Below are 19,837 nucleotides of genomic sequence, written 5' to 3'. Positions count from 1 at the left end.
ATACCTGTAAGTATATTGATTACTGCAGTGTGTGTTATTGATGGTAAGAGTTCTGGTGATGTTGATTATGAACGCAACTGCATCTTGTATTTCTTTAATCAGTGTTTTGCAGTTATCTTATAAATGTGAAAGCATTGTGACATGTACAGCATTTTGGATAAAGTCGCTGCTCTTTGGACGGCCTCAATGCTGCGTGTGTATAATGTAATTAGCACCATAGTGCTGTGTGCACCAGAATAGTTGCAGCTGTCAACCTTACGGTAAGTTGGTGGCAGAGCAGTGGGGAAGGCTAAAGTAACTGTGTGTGTGTGTAGATTATATAAATGAACATATAAATGATATAAACTGTATAATTTATTCATTAATTAATGCATTATTATTATATCCACAGAGTACTCCACCCTTATTACACATCCCTGGCTAAACTGTTACTCTGTAGGCTATCGAATAAAATCGGATGTTGTCCCAGGATTTCCTGGAGCCACTCGCCTAGCTTGGGAGTCACTGCACCTAGTGCTCCGATTACCACTGGGACCACTGTTACCTTCACCCTCCACATCTTGTTGAGCTCTTCTCTGAGCCCTTGGTACTTCTCAAGCTTCTCGTGTTGTTTCTTCCTGATGTTGCTGCCGTTTGGTATCGCTACGTCTATCACTACGGAAGTCTTTTTCTGCTTCTCTACCCCCACTATGTCCGGTTGGCTAGCCACCACTGTTTTGTCCGTCTGTATCTGGAAGTCTCACAGGACCTTTGCTCAGCCATTATCGACCACCCTACGACTTCCAGGCCATACTCAGCACAGATGTTCTTGTATATTATGCCGGCCACTTGGTTATGGTGTTTCCTGCCTGCTAGCATCTTTCACCCAACCTTTACGTGCTGGATTTTCTCAGGGGTGTCTTTAAACAGCCTGCACCTGGGGTCTTGCCTGGTGTGATAGACCCCAGCCTCGATGGATCTGTGCTCAGAGCTTTTCTGTGTCTTCTCCACACTTTGAGACTACAATCCAGCTGCTAAAGGCAGAATCTGTATTCATTGCTAAAATTTCTCCTCACGCTCACGCTTAGTGCACATGTCGCTGACATCAGTGCTTATGGGCCTGATGGATTGTCTGGACAGAGCACCACTGGTAAAATCATCCTGCAAACTTTGACTGCAAATCTGTAGCAGAGTGCTTATAGTTTCTAAATGCAGACAGTGAGCGGAAACGGTCTTCTTGTGGTGTCAAGTTTGAAGTTGCCCTATGGCACAGGCCCTATCCACATCAGTTAAATGTAGCATGCTTGGAGCATATGATCACTGCACCAGGGTCCATGCTCACAGGAGATACTAAGTGGGCAACAATAAGCACTGGATTGTCAGTACCTGGGGTACCTGAAGCTAAAAACAAGAGTCAATAGCAGAATAAGCTGTTTGGCATTGGCAAAGAAGATCTGGCAATATTTTATGGGCATAATCCACATACTCACCTCTGCTGCTCAAGGCATGAATACATTTTCCTTACAAACATGGCACCATTTAAGGGAAAATGAACAGACTTTCTGTTAGAGTCAAATTGTTAAATGTTGCCATTCTTGTACTTAAATCTGTAAGTCTTAGTTCAAACTGTATGATCAAAGACATTCCTTTGTTTCTGACCCCCTCCCCAGGGGGAGGCTGTAGTGTTTTATTATAGGCACATCCCAGGTGAAGGTTCTGCTTTCTTGTTTAGTAAACTTCCTGCCTTTATGACCCTTTTGGTGAGCAGGTCACACAAATGCACCCCCAAACACACACACACACACACACACACACATAGTGCCTTATCTTTTATAACCATAGGGGTTTTTTTATAATGGGTGTTTGTGTAAACTGTGTGTCACAGAAATAAAAGGCTGCTGTGGGGTGATGGTTCTTCGAAGTGGTCTGACACCGAGGGCAGAAGGGCTGCTCTGAGATCCTTCCCTTGCTAGCATGTGAAAAACCGGTTGAGCTGTTTGTCTTGCTTCGTTAACGGGAATAAGTCTCTAAACCAGCGGGGCCTGTGGAAGCGCAGACCCAACACTTTCCAATAGCATAAGATTTATTACCAAGAAGAAGTGCGACAGCAAAGAACTGATTGCCCAAATAGAAGTTTCCTTACTTTTTCTATGAAGTTTATATGTTTGTAAAAGTAAAGTAAATAATCTGCTCTAAACAGGTTTATATAGACTCAAGATTCCTTTTACAATTTTCTTGAATTACAATTTCCTCAGTCACACACTTTTTTCCTTCAGTTAAAAAAACTTGCAGATCTGGCATATTGGTCTATCTAAGGTTTGATAGCTTATCTCTGGACAGTCAGCTTAAAGAAGAATTTGCAAAGTTCATTGTATTTATTTAAGATAATTTTTGACACATAAATTGTTTTTATAAGACATTTATCACAGACTGCAGACTGACAGAACAAAAAAACCCACCTTTTAGTTATCGTCCTTTTTAGTCGTCTGAAAAGTTCATATGAAAGCATAGGTTTATCTGTTTTAAAGACACAGATAATTTAAGACCATTACACAAGTAGATATTTTGAGAAGACAGTGTAAGCAAACATTTAGGGGCTGTGGTTTCACATGTTGCTCCTCCTATCATGCGTTAGAGTCACCTTCCAGTAAGTTTCCAGGTCACTTACCCAGTATATGTACTCGGACTGGCACCAGTATGTTTGAGACACATAAAACCAGAAAACTGTCTCCTCTGTATCTAACATTTCCAGCTCTAAATGTTAACTAGAAAAGAGTAATAATAAGGCAGAGCCCCCTGAAACTCTCTCAAAAGTATATGAAGAGAAGATTCACCCTGGTGGAAAAAAACAAAACAAAACAAAAATGAAAAAAACCCAACAACAACTAGGGAACAGTAAAATCTAATATCTACAGCCTTGAACAACAAATAATAGTAAGAAAATAATATCTAAACCACAGAGAGGAGTATACACTAGAGCAGGAGTGTCAAACTCCAGGCCTCGAGGGCCGGTGTCCTGCAAGTTTTAAATATCACCCTGGGTCAGCACACCTGAAACAAATCATTAGTTCAGTACCAGGCTTCTGGAGAACTTCAAGACATATTGAGGAGGTAATTTAGCCATTTAAACCAGCTCTGATGGATCAAGGACACATCTAAAACCTGCAGGACACCGGCCCTCGAGGCCTGGAGTTCGACACCTGTGCACTAAATGTAGGTGGATCGATACCAACTCTAGTATTGGTATCTGATCGATGCTAGCTCGTTAGGATCGATACTTTGTTTCTATCCCCTTAAGTTTAGTAGGTATAATTGTATTAAATAAATAAAGTTTTGGGAAATTTGGATTTCAATCACAGCTCACACCCTGTATTTTCACTTCCCGGCAGACTCGAGAGTATTTTGTGGGCAAAAGTGATTATTTTCTTGTGCTAGTCTAAGTGTGCTTGTTTTTTTTTGTTTTTTTTTTACCATCCCCCTTCTTCTTGAGCTGATGGTACGGTCCAAAATGTGGTCATATGACTCGCTGTTGTGTTATTTGTTTTTTTACATGATCGTTTACAAATACCGTACGAACAAACACCCCTCTTCCCCTGCGCTGGTCCACAATGCAGAGTCTTGTGAATTGACGTGTGTTTATTAGCTTTTTGGTCGTTTTTTACCAACAAAATGTTGTCAAAGTGGAAATGTGCGGAGGGCTGACCAAGGAGAAGCAGGCTGATGAAGCAGTTCAGAACATCTGTGATGCAGTGAGTAGAAAAGGGAGATTTTACACTCACACACAGGGCCTGTCATTCATATTGTTGTTGCTGTCATTGTTATTCAGATGAAACCTCACGCAGAGCAGAAAACTGGGAGAAACTTCGAGGTTTTCACTGCAAAGAGCTACAAAACACAAGTCGTAGCTGGGACCAACTACTTCATTAAGGTAATGTTTGTAATGCATGCAGGGAGCACAGTGGAAACACTACAAAGCTCTGAGGTCTTGCGAATTATAAAATATCATCCAGAAGAGCACTGATTGATAATTTGATCTGTCAGGTGAAAACTAAAGCAACGATCAGGGGTTTTTTCAGTTATTATCTCTTCACTTATGTAGTGATTTTAAAAGAAGGTGTGTGCAAACCTTTAACTGTTATTGAGTTTCTTGCATCACAGCTGAGGCTTTCAATCACTGTTTCCACACAAATTTTGCTTAAATTTGTTTAATTTTGAGACAAGTCCACAAAAGAAAATGAAAATACATGTGCGCAGTGTTGGGTAAGTTACTTTAAATTAGCAACTTAGTTACATTAGTAGTTATTTCTATCAAAAGTTACTTGTTCCTTTCTAGTAACTAGTTACTAGAAACTAACTTTGGTTTTACTCAGAATTCTCTTATTAATGTGTTGCTTCCCTATTTCTATTGTTTCAAACCTCTATAAATGCAAACACATCATTTTGGGGTTGATGCAGCAGTGTTATAAATCTAATCATTGTACGTAGCATCACTAGGAAGAAGCAGTGGATCACAAAACACGACATACAGTGTGTTGAAACTTTTGAAAGCTAACTTTTGTTCACAATTCACAGTACTTAGAGAAATAAAATAGCCTGGAAATGAACGTGAAAGTTATTATTGGCTCTGGGTTTCTGCTCATTTACACCTTCCACAGAAGGTTGTGGAAAGGAAACACTTAGATGAGAGCCCCACTGCTTCAAAATTGGCCAAATGACCTTCAGGAAGCTCAGCATAAACACCACAGAGATGAAAACAGTACTAAATTATGCATTAATATCCAGAATAGTAATATCTCAATCATATTTTTAGATTGAGTACAAGCATTTGGCAGAATATGGGAGCAAATGCTCACAGTCGGGATGATGTTTACAGTTTGTACTAGAAATCTCATCTGTTTTATTTATAGATATTGCCTCCGTTTCTCAGGCTAAGGGTTATTTCAGTTATTGGGAATGTATTATTAAGAAAATGATGTTTACAAGCTTCAAATTGAGCATGCGACACATTAAAGTGGCTTTGTTTGATTTGTTGGGATATAGTTGGGATATATTTGCTGTACACAGTATATCCCAACCATGACTGTGGTGATCCCACACTAAGCTGATAAGATAAGCATTTGCTGCACACCTTATCAAAAAGTAGCCTTCATTTCCTTTTAATATCATACACCGTCAGCCAATTGATGTGAGTTTTTAAAATGCACATGTAGTATATGGTTTATTAGTATTCACTATGACACAAAAAAGGAAAATTATCCTAATTTTTTATGAATATTTGAAGCAGGAAAAGCAAAAACATCAAAGCTTACAGGAGGACGAGAAAAGGCAAAACTTTGCTACAGAAATATCCTGTCCTTCCAAACATGTCCTTTGCAAAAATATTTTCACTCTCTGTTTCCGGAGGTGCCCGCCCTTTTCAAAAGCGCCCAGTTTCTGTCCTCACAAAGACAGAAGCACATGAATACACCCACAAATTCACAAAAGGTCAGAGCACGCACACTCTCGCAGACATGCCCTCACTCTGCCATTTCAATCATCCCACTGTAATACTAATACTCGACTTAGTAAGCTGTCACGCCTTCTGAAGGAGGCAGGTTTATGTCGTCACACGATCCCTTGTCTGGGATGCAAATGTTTGGCCCACAGTGTATATGTTTTTTTTTCTTATGTTTCAGGTACATGGGCCAGACGTGGCCATCAAAAAGGCCAGGTGGGTCTGGTACCAGGTTTTTCTCTGTATTTATTATTGTGCGATCTACTGTACAATATAAAGCGCCTTGAGGCGACTTTTGTTGTGATTTGGCGCTATATAAATAAAATTGAATTGAATTGAATTGAATTAATAAAATTACACACACACACACACACACACACACACACACACACACACACACAGACAGGTTGGTGCTGTCAGTCACGGTGAAGGTGAAGCGGTATTTGAGCGAGTTGGAGCCGTCGTGGTTGTAGCTGATGCGGTTCTGGTCGATGTCGTCCATGGTGAAGCTGCTTATCTGTCGGTAGTGTTGGCCGTTGATGGTGCGCTCGATGGTGCCGTGTCGAGGAGCCTGGATGACGCTGAAGACAATGGACTCTGCCTGGAGGAAGGTGGTGTAATAGGAGGGAAAATGCAGGGAAAGGAAGGACGGCCCAATGATATCGCCTGCAATGTCTCCCTAGGATGAAGCTACATAAAGAAGCAGTGTTGGTTCTGCACAACCAACAAACCAGCAAAATAGTGAGAACTCAAATTCAGGAATCAGCTTCAAAATATCTATGGTGGCGAACCTTAACATCACTTTTGGGTGTTACTCTCTAAAATTCTACAATAAGGCAGTAGAAAATAAATCTTCAAGTTTTTACTGAGAATTACAGATTTATGGGATTAACAGTGTTGGATTATCCCTTAAACCGGCTGCTTAGTTTAGCCAGTTTAGGTAATCATCTCAAAATAAACATTCAGAGGTCCAGCTCTTTTCTAAACTGGTATCTGTACTGCTTTGGGATGATTCCAAACATGATGCCAATTAGTTCACAAATCATACCAAGCTTCAAAGATATGATCTGTTGTCAATAGAAAATTGTACTTAGTAGTCAGTATAATCTTTTAATAATATAAGTTTGCGTATGATAGAATACTGCATGATGACCACTTTATAACTCAGACTGTTTTGATTCACTGTGACCTGTTATCATGCAGGGAAGGAGCAGTACCTGCTAGATAAGAGCTTAATAAGCAGTTTCACTTTGTACCAGGTAGAGGAGCCTCTCCTGGCACGCGCACACACGCGCACACACGCGCGCACACACACACACACACACACACATATCCGCACATGCTCACGCATCAACATTCCACTGAACAAACGTATTCACTGTTGTATCACTCTTCTTGTGTATAAATAAAGACCAGGGCAGTGGCAGAGTGCGAGTCCCGGAGCCCTCACTCCAGGTGCAGGTGCTCTGTGGCTGCCCTTGCATGCAAGTAAAACTGTGTGTTTCTCCTCTCTGATTCTCAGCTGAAGAAGTGTCTCAGAGTACATCTCTTGACATCTGTTTATATTGTGCAGCTCATAAAGAGAATTTGATGCCTAAAGAAGGAAAAAGGCAAATAAGCTCATTTAAATTACTTCATACATATTATTAACTCTACAATATATGCAGCAGAGGATGGATAACATCCAACATTTGCTTTAGTTTCGCCTTAATTAAAGAAGTATGAGTGTGCATGCTGAAGAAATCAGTCCTTCAATGCTGTATTTTGACCTCAGTTACACATTTGAAAAGTTTTTTGTTTTGTTTTATTTTAAGACCTTCTGAAGTACTCAAAGCATCTCTGTTGTAGTTCCCGCCACAGAAGGTGACACCTGATTCTTGTCATGATGTCACGCATATACTGTAATTAAGGCTGTGAAAGATTTGCAGAAAACGTATGTAGCCAGTGTGTTACCTCTGTGTCCGCATCGGTGGCTTTCAGCTCAAACTCAGTGATGGTCTTCCTCACACCCTCCTGCACCCTCATGCCAGGGACCTGAAGAAGAGGCAGGGAGTCGTCCACAGGCTTGATAGTGATGTAGAAAGTCTGAGCAACCTGAAGACAAAGAACAATAACAAGATGATGAAACAACCTATGAGCGATACACATATGTGTAACCAAAACTACATCCTGCCATCAACTTCCTACTTTTCACTGAGAACTTTCTCAACAATTCAGCAAATAGAAAAGTCTCATTGTGATGAAAAAGTTTAACCCCAAGGGGCTACACAACTTCACCAAGCACCACAGTGGCCACAAAGCTTCCACACATTGCAGTCAGCCAGGCGTGAAGGTCAAATGACCTTTTTCACATGTTTACTCGAGTCCTTGTGATCCTCATTAGTTTGAATTAGCAAGACAGATTTATGCATGAGGAGACCGGGACAGGAAGCTGCTACTTTCCCGCTGTTATAAAAGCTGTAGAGTTTGTTAGTTTTCACATTTCTTTCATATTTTTCAATTTAATGACATAGTTAAGGTTTTTTTAAAAATTTTATTTAAGCTAAGCGTTTAAGTGATCAGAAAACTTTTCTTTCTTAATTCCTGTCAACAGCTTGTTTTCTGCACCATTTAAGGTTGTTCCCTGCACTTGGGATTAAAGGTCCCTCTTTGGACACACAAGGATTGTTGACTTATTTCTTGGTCAAACTGGGAACAAAGTTATTTTTAAAACCCAATTAGTCTTTAGGAAGAACAAATAATATTTCAGAGCTTCTGTTGTAGTCAGTAGATATCTGCATCTAGACCTCCTTCATGAATGAATTTTAAAACATGTTAAGCGGTGAAGGAGAACTGGTCGGCATGTTTCTCTTCTTCACTGGTGTGGACGTACTGGATGCTGCGTGATGCCAGGTCAGCCTGCGTGAAGGTGCTGATCCTAGTGCCTAAAGAGACAAGAGAGAGAGAAAAGTAGTCGTTAAGCCCAAAACTTCCATTATGTTTGTTATTTGATCTTTCATATGAGATCTTTCGTATGAGATGGTTTTACACTGCTAAAAAAACAGGTTATGCTTGATGATAACACAAAGTTGGTTATACTTAAGGGATATAAATCTGTCCAATTAAGAAGCAGAAACCACTGTGAGTCCATTTCAACCTTGTTGGTTTAATATTAAAGCGACAGCAGGTGCAAGACTACAAAACTCTGAAACAGGGAATGGCTTGGCAGACCGTTGCTCTCTCCTGATCCCTCCTGACGGATTTTTGTCTACCTTTGATTTTCTTTATGTCTATTCCACCAATTCCGGTGGTCTCGGGCAAATGCAAGTTCAATAAAGTGAGAAATTTCAGAGATGAATTCTTTTGCGTCTCTTTCCGTTATACATGTGTTGTCTTATCCTTCATATTTTGTTGTGACATGTGTTTGTAAGCCACCATGGCATTTTCTGACCACACACTGAGTTTGTTTCCTCAGTTTGGTTCTTATCAAATTTACAAGGGGATAAAACTAAACTGAGACTAAAGTTAAACTGAAATAACAATGCTTCTCTTTACTCGGTGTTGCCTCTGAAGATTAAAACCCAGTGGGAAACATAATCAGGTTTGTCTGCAACAATCCAGCATCACTCAGCGTGAAACTAAAGGTGACTGTCTTAAAAACAAGAACCAGATTTTTTTGCTTTCCAGGAGTTCTGTTATCCTCGCTTATTGTGGATGCAAAGACCTGATACAGCCGTTTGTAAGACAACACATTTATGGTTATTCCTGACATACAAAGTGTGCAACAGACACATTACATAGTTATCTATGATGTGCATTAATGAGGAAAAGACTTGGACTTAGAGCTTTTTATTGTGATTGTGATGTTTCTTGCATAGCGAAATTGGGTAGCTTGACCACAAAGGTGCAAAAGTAAGAAGAAGAGAAACCAATATACAACAAAGGGGGGAAATAAATAAATAAATAAATAAAATAAAATAAAAAGCAATGTATATGTATACATATATGTGAGTGAAACTATATACATGGTGTATGTGTAAGAAATATTGAAAGAGAAACATTGTGGGTCTGTATACAAGGGCAGTTATATAATGTAATAAACAAATAAGGGTGGAGGGGCTATGGTCATTTAGGGTGGAGATGGTAGTTCTTCTGAATTTCCACTTTCATTGATTTCCAGCTGTGATATTTCATTTTCCAACATTTGCACATTGAAAAGTTTAACAAACCCATAATACTATCATATAAATTGCAATATTAAACAAAACAAGGAGTCAAACAGAAAAACAAACAAACTGATAGGTTCATAGCATAAACCTATTCGCTGGAACGTTGAAGACACAAGTATACCATAAATCAGTAAGAGCAGATATAACCTCTCTCCTGACCTTAAGTTGTGTGTGCATGCCAGAACACTCTGGAATGCACACAAAGTTTGCAGTCTATTAAGGATCAAACCTCTATCAATCTACAACTAAGCATATGTAAGTAGATATTTCTAAGCATAAATGACAATCAACAATATAAATCTAACACAAACCAAAAATGGTTTTAAATCCTGATTTGTATCAGCTACCAGTTAACCTATATTAGTTCCTTTGAGATTAATCAAAGTTTCCTTTAGTTGTTGTTCTAACTGTCTGATCAATACAATCGATAGAACTCCACTCAGTTCTATCGATTTAATTTAGCCTCATTCAGTCCACCCAATGCTTTCACTCACTGTATGCGCAAACTGGTTATGATACCCAGTAACACTTCAACGAGTTACCAAAACAACTCAAACAAAATGAATTTGTCTTGAAAGATGCTATATAAATAAAACTGTACTTTTTCTTACTTTCTTTACTCACTTTTTTTCTTTCTTTCTTTTTTTTAACAAAAATAACAGGGATTGAAACTTTATTGGTAATTTTCCAAGCAAAAAATTTATCCTCATTCAAAAGTCATGTAAGAACCTCACTGGCTTACGGAATGTTGATGTTATTTAAAAAAATTCATACAAAAATATGACCTCATTCAAAAATGTCATGTGACAACCTCATGGCTTATGGAATTCTGATGTCACGGGCTTCTAAAGCTTTGATCCTTTGAAGCTTTGATCCTCAAAATCCTTAAATAGGGGTGAGGATGTACAACTTTTAGTCCGTTATTTGCAGCACTTATGTCAGCAGCGTTCAAACGTTCACCAGTAAAGCATTTCAAAACCTTTGGATCCTTTTCGTAGTCACGGTAAACAACTCCAACATGTCTCCGAAAAAGCAAGAAAGACAAGAAGCTGACCCCAGCTCTATTCCATGGTATGAGCCCCTAGACCCTTATATGAGCTCTCTACCTTGGGATGAACAGGTAGAATTAGAGGAACAGCGATTGGAGGAAATGCAGAATGAAAATCGCATGAACAGAGAGAAGATTAAAATCCTGACGGAAGAAAATGAGAGAAAGAGCGCTGAATTAGAAAAATTATCCTACCAGCTTCAAGAAAAAGAAGGTATTGAGGAGAAACAATGGGCTCTCCAAAATAAGAAGAATCAGATGCTCCAAGAAAAGCTTGATGAAGCTCTGAAAAAAAATAAAGATATGCTCCAAAAGGAGAAAAAAGAGAGCATAAAACAGGAAACCATGGTCAGGAAGAATCAGGAGCTCCAAGAAGAGCTTGATGAAGCTCTGGAGAAACTTAAAGAAATGCACCAAGAAGAGAAACAACAGGCCGAGCAGAGAGACATGCAGCGCAAACTCCAAGCCATGGAGGAAAAATACAAAGCGCTGCAGGTAAAGCATGACAAAACTCTGCACAAAAATCAACAGTTGCTTCAAGACAAGAAGCAAATGGAAGTGAAACAGAAGGAAATGGACTCCAAGCATGACGAGATGGAGGAAAAACACAGACTGCTCCAAATCAAGCTTGAGAAAACAGTGCACCGAAATAAAGAGTTCATTGAAGAGAGAGAGCAACAAGAAATCCTCGAGAAAGAAACGGACTCCAAGCTTGAAGTCTTGGAAGAAAAACTGAAAATGCTGCAAATAACTCTTGAGGAAACACTGCTCAAAAATACAGAGATGCTTCACGAGAATGACCAACAAAAAATACAAAAGGAAGAAATAGATTGCAGGCTGAGGAACATCGAGAAACAAAATAGAGGCTTGCAAGTAATGCTTGATGAAGCTCTGGAAAGGAATAAAGAGTTCCTTCGTGAGAAAGACCAACGGAAAATACATCAGCAAGAAATGGATTGCAAGCTGAGGCACATCGAGAAACAAAATAGAGGCTTGCAAGTAATGCTTGATGAAGCTATGGAAAGAAATAAAGAGTTGCTTCACGAGAAAGACCAACGGAAAATACATCAGCAAGAAATGGAGTGCAAGCTGAGGAACATCGAGAAACAAAATGAAGGCTTGCAAGTTATGCTTGATGAAGCTCTGGAGAGAAATAAAGAGATTCTCCAAGACAAGAAACAACAGCCCGTAGAGCAGAGAGACCTGCAGAGCAAACTCCAAGCCATGGAGGAAAAATGCAAAGCTCTGCAGGCGAAACATGATAAAACTCTGCACAAAAATAAACAGTTGCTTCAAGACAAGAAGCAAATGGAAATGAAGCAGAAGGAAATGGACTCCAAGCTTGACGAGATGGAGGAAAAACACAGACTGCTCCAAATCAGGCTTGATAAAAAAGTGCACAGAAATAAGGAGTTCATTGAAGAGAGAGAGCAACAAGAAATGCTCGAGAAAGAAACGGACCGCAAGTTTGAAGTCTTGGAGGAAAAATGCAAAATGCTCCAAATAACTCTTGAGGAAACACTCCTCAAAAATAAAGAGCTGCTTCAAGAAAAAGACCAACAGAAAATACAACAGGAAGAAGAAAATTTTTTTCTCCAGAAGAAATATCTAGCACTCCAACAATTCTATAACGAAATGAGGTACAAAACATCTGTACTGGAAGGAGAAAAGAAAACAATGGAAAAACAATGCTCAGCGATGCAGAGTAGCATCAATGAAATGCTGAGAAAAAATACCGAACTTGAAGAACTTTCTAAGACCTTGAAGTACAAAAACACTGAAATCCAGGCGCAAAAGCAAGAACAACAGAAAACACATAACGACCTGCAGTGTAGACTTCAAGAAATCCAGAAGAGAAACCAGCAGCTGGAAGACATGCACACAGATGTGCACAAGGCAAAGGGAATAGAGGAGGCAACAGTTAAAGAACTGCAAGACAAGCTTAAAGAAAAACAAGAACAATTAGAAGACATGGTGAAAAGATGCAGCAAACTTGAGAAAGAAAACACAGAAACAATGGATGAGCTGAAAACCCTCATCCTTGAGAAAAAAGTGCTCGTGGAACATTGTCTGAAAAAGAAGAGAAAACGTTTCCACTGGTTCTGGAGGAGGGACACTGCTGCTTCTCACCTGATGTAACCATGTCTTCCTCCACCTCTATTCCAACTTAATTTTCCCCCTTCCCCTTCCCCTCCCTCCTTTTTCACCCTCACCCCCCGACCAGTCCCGGCAGTTGACTGCCCCCTCCTGAGCCTGGTTCTGCCATAGGTTTCTCCTTTAAGTGTCTTTCACTTTAAAAGGAGTTTTTCCTATCCGCTGTCGCCTGGTGCTTGCTCAGAGGGGATTGTTGGGGTTTTCTCTTCTCTCTCTTTCCTTCTTTCTATCCCCCCCTTTCCCCCTTCCCCTCCCTCCTTTTTCTTTTTTCACCCTCACCCCCCGACCAGTCCCGGCAGTTGACTGCCCCGTCCTGAGCCTGGTTCTGCCATAGGTTTCTCCTTTAAGTGTCTTTCACTTTAAAAGGAGTTTTTCCTATCCACTGTCGCCTGGTGCTTGCTCAGAGGGATTGTTGGGGTTTTCTCTTCTCTCTTTTCCTTCTTTTTATTCCTCTTTTACCTCTTTTCCCCCTTCTACCTTTTTTTTTTTACCCAATAAACACAATTGGCAATTACATGTGTTTGAAAAATGTCTTCATTCAACAATAATTCATCTTAGGTATAAAAACAAGAAATGGGTAATAGCTGCATGTGTGTTTGTGTGTCTGCATAATATACATATTTGTATCCCAGAAGGAATTAATACTAGATGGGTAGAGAGGTTTTAAAGACTAGAAATGAAAACATGTGGGTCCTATAATCTAAGCTGGTTTCACCAATAGGTGATGTTACATTTTTAAATTAGGCACTTCATTACAGGACTGTCATTGTACCGAGGAACATTAAATAACATGAAAATGGATTTCTCGTGCCGCAGGTGACCTCGCTGCGAAGGTATTAACTTGTTGAATAATTTAGCTCTGCAATAGCAAAGTTATTTCTCACCACAGAGGGGAGAGAATTTCACAAAGTTAAAAAAAATTAAAACTTGTTAACATTACACAAGGAAGGCAATAACTCATTCAACATGCCAACAAGGCATCGAGGAAATAAAGACATCTCAGTATCAGCTCTCTTCATGTCATCTACTGACAGCAAAATGAGCACAATTCTATGGTCTTCTTGGCTTTTGGCATCTATTCCTCAGCTGAAGGTTTATACATCATTATAATCAGGACAGTCAGGCTGGGAGACAGACCCAATATTCAAAATCAGTGATGAAAATCAAGCTTTTTTAGTTCCATCATATTAAAGCAAATTACATTTTCATTTCCATTTGTCCTGACAGGAAATAGCAGAAAATGCCACATTTTGTTTAAACATGGGCTGAATGCTATGCAGGTTAATATCTGAGCTGATGTCGTGGTACAAAACACAACAAAAATCATTCCTATTTTCACACGTGAAGTCAAAACTTTCTGGGAAGTTGAGTATATTGGATGTTTAATGATAGAAACAAACTTTTTAGACTTCTAGAGACTGACTGATGTTAGTTTAAATCAAATCTGAATCCAATCTGCTTATCTGTCTAGTTGTGGTCTGCACAGATGTCAGGTTTTTGCTGTCTTGAAATAAAAATCTAAAATTCCCTATATTCCTTTCTATTCCAAACAACGGTAGTAAGTAACAAAGTTTCAAATTTGTCTTTCACTTTGACTCTTAATTTATTAACCATGAACAAGAGGTCAGAGGTCAAATGTGGCATGATACCTTAAATCTTTCAATGATTCTTTCTGTATGTGCAGTGGCGTGTCTAGAAAATTTTTGTTGGGGGGGCCAGGTAGGGGCACAGATTTGGAGAAGGGTGGCAGATGTAATTGGCAGATAATGTTAAAAAAATTCTACCAACAGTTAACCATCATTCAATAACCCTGTAAACCTAATAACTGAATTTGCTTTTGACTCTTATTAGAACGAGGTTTTAACCACTATGGTGCAGCAATATTTGCATAGTATTTTTACTGACATATAGTGCACGTATGTTTTGGGCAAAAACATTTTTAAATATTAAAATACGAACATTTTTAACATACAATTGGCAAATTAGCCAATGCAAAACTTTATCTGCCTATTAAAAAAAGAAGATAATCTTCTCACAAACTGGTGTTTGATTTTGAAACAGGAAAAAAGTGGGGAAACAAATGAAAAGACTAACATTTGAATAAAACCTGAAAGCAAGTAAATACTTTCTATGCTGCCTTATGATAAACTTTGGTAATATTGATGTATAAAGAACAACACTGGCTGATGATAAAATACAGTCAGCTGGCATGGTGACACTGCCAGTATTAACCTGCAGGCTGGACTGGAACGAAAAATCGGGCATTTTGACTAGAGACCGGCCCGCCAGGTATTAAAGCCATAAAGCCTTTGAATGAAAACAAACGCTGTTGTGACAGTGATGTACACTGTCTTGTTGGTATATGTATGATTTCTATCAATTTTACATCAGATAAAAACTTTGTTCGCAAGATTCAGATATTTATTTAATAAAAGCTAAATATTTTAAATGAGAATAAGAAAGAAAAGTATTTCTTTGTGCCCCCCTTTCCCTGTTGGCCCCCTGGCATCACTTTGCTAGATCCGCCCCTGCACAGTTACCAGCTGTCAGCTACATAGAAAAGGATCCTGGTGTTATTTGTCTCTCAGAAACAGTTCATAACTTCAACTCATTCATGTCACCTACAAGGTAAACCTGTTTCTCCATCACCTGTTCAGCTCTGATGATTCAGTAAGGACATCTCCTGGTTTCATCTTCATGTTTCCCTCTCACCACATATCCAAACCGACATCATGACCAGCAGCTTTACAGCTGTGGCTCCAGCAAACATCAGCTGATACTAGAAATTAATATTAAATAAATTCTAACAACAGCTGATCAAGCTTAAACGTGCTGCTGTTGTTTAGCGCGACATCCGCTAGTTTCCTCTTTCTGGTGCAAAGTGGGTGATAAACAAACGAGAGAAAAGCCGATCAGCTGATCATTGATCAGTTTCATGATTGAAGTAGCAACAGGAGAGGGAGGGGGAGAGAATGAGAGAAGAAGAGGCAGCTGTGCAGCAAAGACACAGAATAACCCCAGCTTTGTGTCTTTTTTTCCATTCTAGCTGAAGTCCGGGACAAACTGCGTCTCTTCTCAGCTCAATACAAAACCTGTAATATTTTCTCTGAATGAGGGACCATTCCATTTTTTAAGGAGCGGTTGGAAACTCTACTAACTAAACTTATGAATAAAATAAAGTTCACTATCAGTAACATCACAGCACCCACCCAGCTGTATAGAAACTCCGTCATGCTATTGTAACTGACTGTAAAAAGTCAGCATAACGAAAATAAACTCCACCTAAACTTGGTGACTAAACTTGGTGGCACCTGGGGTGGCCAGTCTGGTTGGGGGGGGGGTGGCCTGGGGGGGCACAGGCCACCGCTGGACACGCCACAGGCGGTGACGTAATCGCACTTGAAATGCGTACTTCAAGCGTGCATACCCTGAATTGGGACACAGCCTATGAGTGCACTGAAAACAGAGACTTTCCGGAAGTAACCCCGCCACTGAGGGAAGAATAAAGAAAATCAAAGTTGTGCATTTATTTTAACAACCGGAGCTGTTTTCACATTGGCTGGTTTCTGCGACTGTTATAACAGAGTTTATGACACTTTATAGTTTCATATATATATGTACACACATGTAACCCAACCAGTACAGGGGCGTCCCTACACCCCGGACTCTGCGTTGTGTAATTTTGTGTTGGATTGGGGTGCACAGTGGAGAGAGCAGTCGGACACAGGCGTTCAATTTGTGGCTCGGACCGCGCCGTTTATTCAAATGCTGGGGCAAACACCACTCCAACTCTGCTGCTGGCCCTTTGCAAATCACAGTAAACACTGCGTGATTATCAACATATAGTGAAAGCCAACAACAAATATATTAAAAAAAAACACATGACACAAAAATAATCATGTCTTTACAAAATTCCTCAGTCTCAGGAATGAGTATGACACAAAACTAACATAGCAGGATTACCAGCAAACTGTAGCTGAAAAGCTAATGCTTCATCTTGCATTACTTTGCCCGAATGAGTGCTCTGCTAACTAGCGGAAATGTAGCCCGAAATTGCGGCAGATATTACAAAATGAAACATGCACACAAACTGCTCATACTCTCATCAGACCATACATGAACCTCCCAACAAAAACAATATATGCTTAGCAAACTGCCATTTTACACAGTGGAACACTTATTTTTAAACAAAAACCAATGCAGTACACCACTGACAGTGCTTACCTTCGCAAATCACAGTAAACACTGAACCAAGATGGCGCCTGCGCGAACGAGAAATCTGAACTACGGTGTCCAGCAGAGGACAAATGGCCAAAATTGCTAAAATCTACAATGTATATGCAGCTCAACAGTGACACCTTGTGACTTATTCCAGTCACTGCCTTACACACACATAAACATATATACTAGGGGTGCAACAATACTCGTATCGATATTGAACCGTTCGATACAGTGCTTTCGGTTCGGTACGCATATGTATCGAACAATACAAAATTTTTAAATTATTTTATCAAGTTTTCTTCTGACGTTGCTGTCTGTGTTGAGCGCTCAGTGGATGGGGCATATATATATATATATATATGTGTGTATGTATGTATGTATGTATGTATGTATGTGTGTGTGTGTGTGTGTGTGTATATATATATATATATACATATATATCTATAGAGAGAGAGACAGAGAGAGAGAGAGAGAGAGAGAGAGCGATTAGTAATATTAATATTTGGTACAAATGGTTTTACTTTTAGAGCGTGCTTGAAAATGTACTTAAATGCACATCTGATTAATTAGAAGTGTCATAAACTCTGTTATAACAGTCGCAGAAACCAGCCAATGTGAAAACAGCTCCGGTTGTTAAAATAAATGCACAACTTTGATTTTCTTTATTCTTCCCGCAGTGGCGGGGTTACTTCCAGAAAGTCTCTGTTTTCAGTGCACTCATAGATCGATCATAGACTCACAGATCAATAGCATCAGTCTCGTTTAGGTTGCAGTGTCTCCACAGTGTACACATCCGCCTATCATAGAGAAAGATCCCCAGCTCGAAGTAAGGCATATCCCCTTGGATTTGCGTCAGAAAGGTCTGAAAAATAATTAAAAATAATAATAATAATACTTAAAAAAAAATAAAAATCTATCAAGTCGAACAAGCGAAGCTACCCGCTGTGGCGATCACTTCTGAATAAGGTCTTGTGAATAAAGTAGCTGTAGCTTTACTGTCATTTATGAACTGGCATTGACTGGTTCCTTGTTTTATGGTATTTTACTCTTAATTGTTTATATTTTAATCATGCTTTTAAAAGGAGTTGTATCTTAGAGTGTGTTTGTTCTTGTTTCTTTTAGATCTCACTTACTGAGTTTGATGCTTTATAAGTTTCGATTTATAGGTTTTGTTGGTTTTTTGCTTTAGTAGAGGCACAGCTGCTTGTTGTGGGGGGTAGGTACGTGTTGTGGAATCCCCCCTGATGGATGTGGGTGTACACACTGGGAAAGGGGTATAACGCACCATTCAGATTGCAGTGAGGCCACACAGGTGAATAACTGGTTTAATTATTTTACCGAGCTGCTAATTTAACTAGGTTAGCACTGTGGCAGCGACACTTGTCCTTTTAATGTTTTTTAATAAAGTGTTTTAATTAACAGTTTTGTATTGCCAGCCCTGCTACCTAAGAAGTTCTCTGGTGTTACAGCTCTATGCTCTTAGTAGTTTTGTCTAATAAACTTTGATTTGTGAAATTGACCTGCCTCACCTCTGCTTGCTAATAATGAGCCTGAGTGCCTCTTGTAACTGGTGCAGCGTTAGCACTGGCTATAGTAATCTCTCCTGGGGTGTAACTCTCTGCCCAGCTGTCGTTGTCAACACCATTTAGTCACCTTTATCGGTTTTCCGCCTTCGCGCCTCCACACAGTCTTTCTGCCAGATTCTTGAATCTTCTCCGTTTGATAGTCCGCTGAAGGCCACGGTCATCTCTTCTGCTGGTGCATCTTCTCCTGCCACATTTTGCCCTTCTGCTAGACTTTCCATTGATATGTTTGGACACAGCACTCTGTGAACAGCCAGCCTCGTTAGCTATGAACTTTTGTGGCTTACCCATCCCATGGAGGGTATCAATGATGCTCTTCTGCCCAGTTGTCAAGTCTGCAGTCTTCCCCATATTGAACCTAACTGAGACAATTGAACCAAAGTGAAGCAATTTAATGACACCGAGGAAAAACTTTGCAGGTGCTTTGAGTTTAGTAGATGAGTTGTGTGTGAAACTCAGTTTAAAACATTCATGCCCTGTAAAATTTGGGCCGATGTCTGAAGTTTTTGAATTCCTGTTTTTTGTTTGTTTTATGAGCTGGAAGCCCAAATTATGTACAAATAAAAAAACTAAGCACTTGAAATCATTTAAGTTGTGGGCCTTGAATCTATAATCTATGAAAGTTTAACGTTTTGAATGGAATTATGAAAATAAAATTTTCAATTATATTCAAATTTTTTGGAAAGTGTCTGTATTAAACACAGCATTCAACACCATTTCTCCATATCTCTGTTTAACAACTGAGAATCACAGACTTTACTGATATCTGATTAACTGAACTGCTTCTGCTGTTCAGTATCAACATTTCTTAAATGATGCTCAGGCCTGCAGGGCTGTAGCACACACTACAGATATAAATGACATCATTAGTCACCTGTCCAGTCCAGATTATATAGAAGAAGCCGCCCTTCAACTGCAATCCATGACCAGGATATGCAGATGCTGGAGCTGTCCTATGTGGGTAAAAAAGCTCAGCAGGTTCATTCTACCCAGTATCCCCCAGAGTCTTGAAGATTGTGGTGGTGAAGATGAAGACTGGGGTTTGACTAAAGCGCTCACTGAGGTGTCTAAGGTGGAGATGGGGAGGAGTTGGGTTTCAGGAAAGAGAGTGGGAGGACAGCCTACAGAAAAGAATGCAGGCAGCCGAGGC

The 19,837-nt window shown here is 39.6% G+C and overlaps 2 protein-coding genes across 2 annotated transcripts; both read left to right on the top strand.

Moving 5' to 3' along the window:
• Positions 1–3,375: 3,375 nt before the first annotated feature.
• LOC120434024 (cystatin-B-like) lies at positions 3,376–4,181 on the top strand. The gene is made up of 2 exons (XM_039601404.1): positions 3,376–3,728; positions 3,806–4,181. The coding sequence occupies exons 1-2, from the start codon at positions 3,666–3,668 to the stop codon at positions 3,998–4,000; spliced, it is 258 nt and encodes an 85-aa protein (XP_039457338.1). The 5' UTR covers positions 3,376–3,665; the 3' UTR covers positions 4,001–4,181.
• A 6,201-nt stretch (positions 4,182–10,382) lies between these two features.
• Positions 10,383–13,285, top strand: LOC116329262 (trichohyalin-like). The gene has a single exon (XM_039601387.1). The coding sequence runs from the start codon at positions 10,700–10,702 to the stop codon at positions 12,866–12,868; it is 2,169 nt and encodes a 722-aa protein (XP_039457321.1). The 5' UTR covers positions 10,383–10,699; the 3' UTR covers positions 12,869–13,285.
• Positions 13,286–19,837: the final 6,552 nt, after the last annotated feature.

Source organism: Oreochromis aureus, linkage group 17 (assembly GCF_013358895.1).
Source record: "Oreochromis aureus strain Israel breed Guangdong linkage group 17, ZZ_aureus, whole genome shotgun sequence".
In the NCBI taxonomy this organism is placed as follows: Eukaryota; Metazoa; Chordata; class Actinopteri; order Cichliformes; family Cichlidae; genus Oreochromis; species Oreochromis aureus.
The sequence above is the reverse complement of the archived record's forward strand: the minus strand, read 5'-3'. Positions and strand labels throughout refer to the sequence as shown.

Bases quoted from the DNA above. Each gene is read 5' to 3' on its own strand.
- LOC120434024 (XM_039601404.1), top strand. From the start codon at position 3,666: ATGTGCGGAGGGCTGACCAAGGAGAAGCAGGCTGATGAAGCAGTTCAG. The intron at 3,729-3,805 runs GTGAGTAGAAAA...ATTGTTATTCAG, and splicing joins TTCAGAACATCTGTGATGCA to ATGAAACCTCACGCAGAGCA.
- LOC116329262 (XM_039601387.1), top strand. From the start codon at position 10,700: ATGTCTCCGAAAAAGCAAGAAAGACAAGAAGCTGACCCCAGCTCTATT.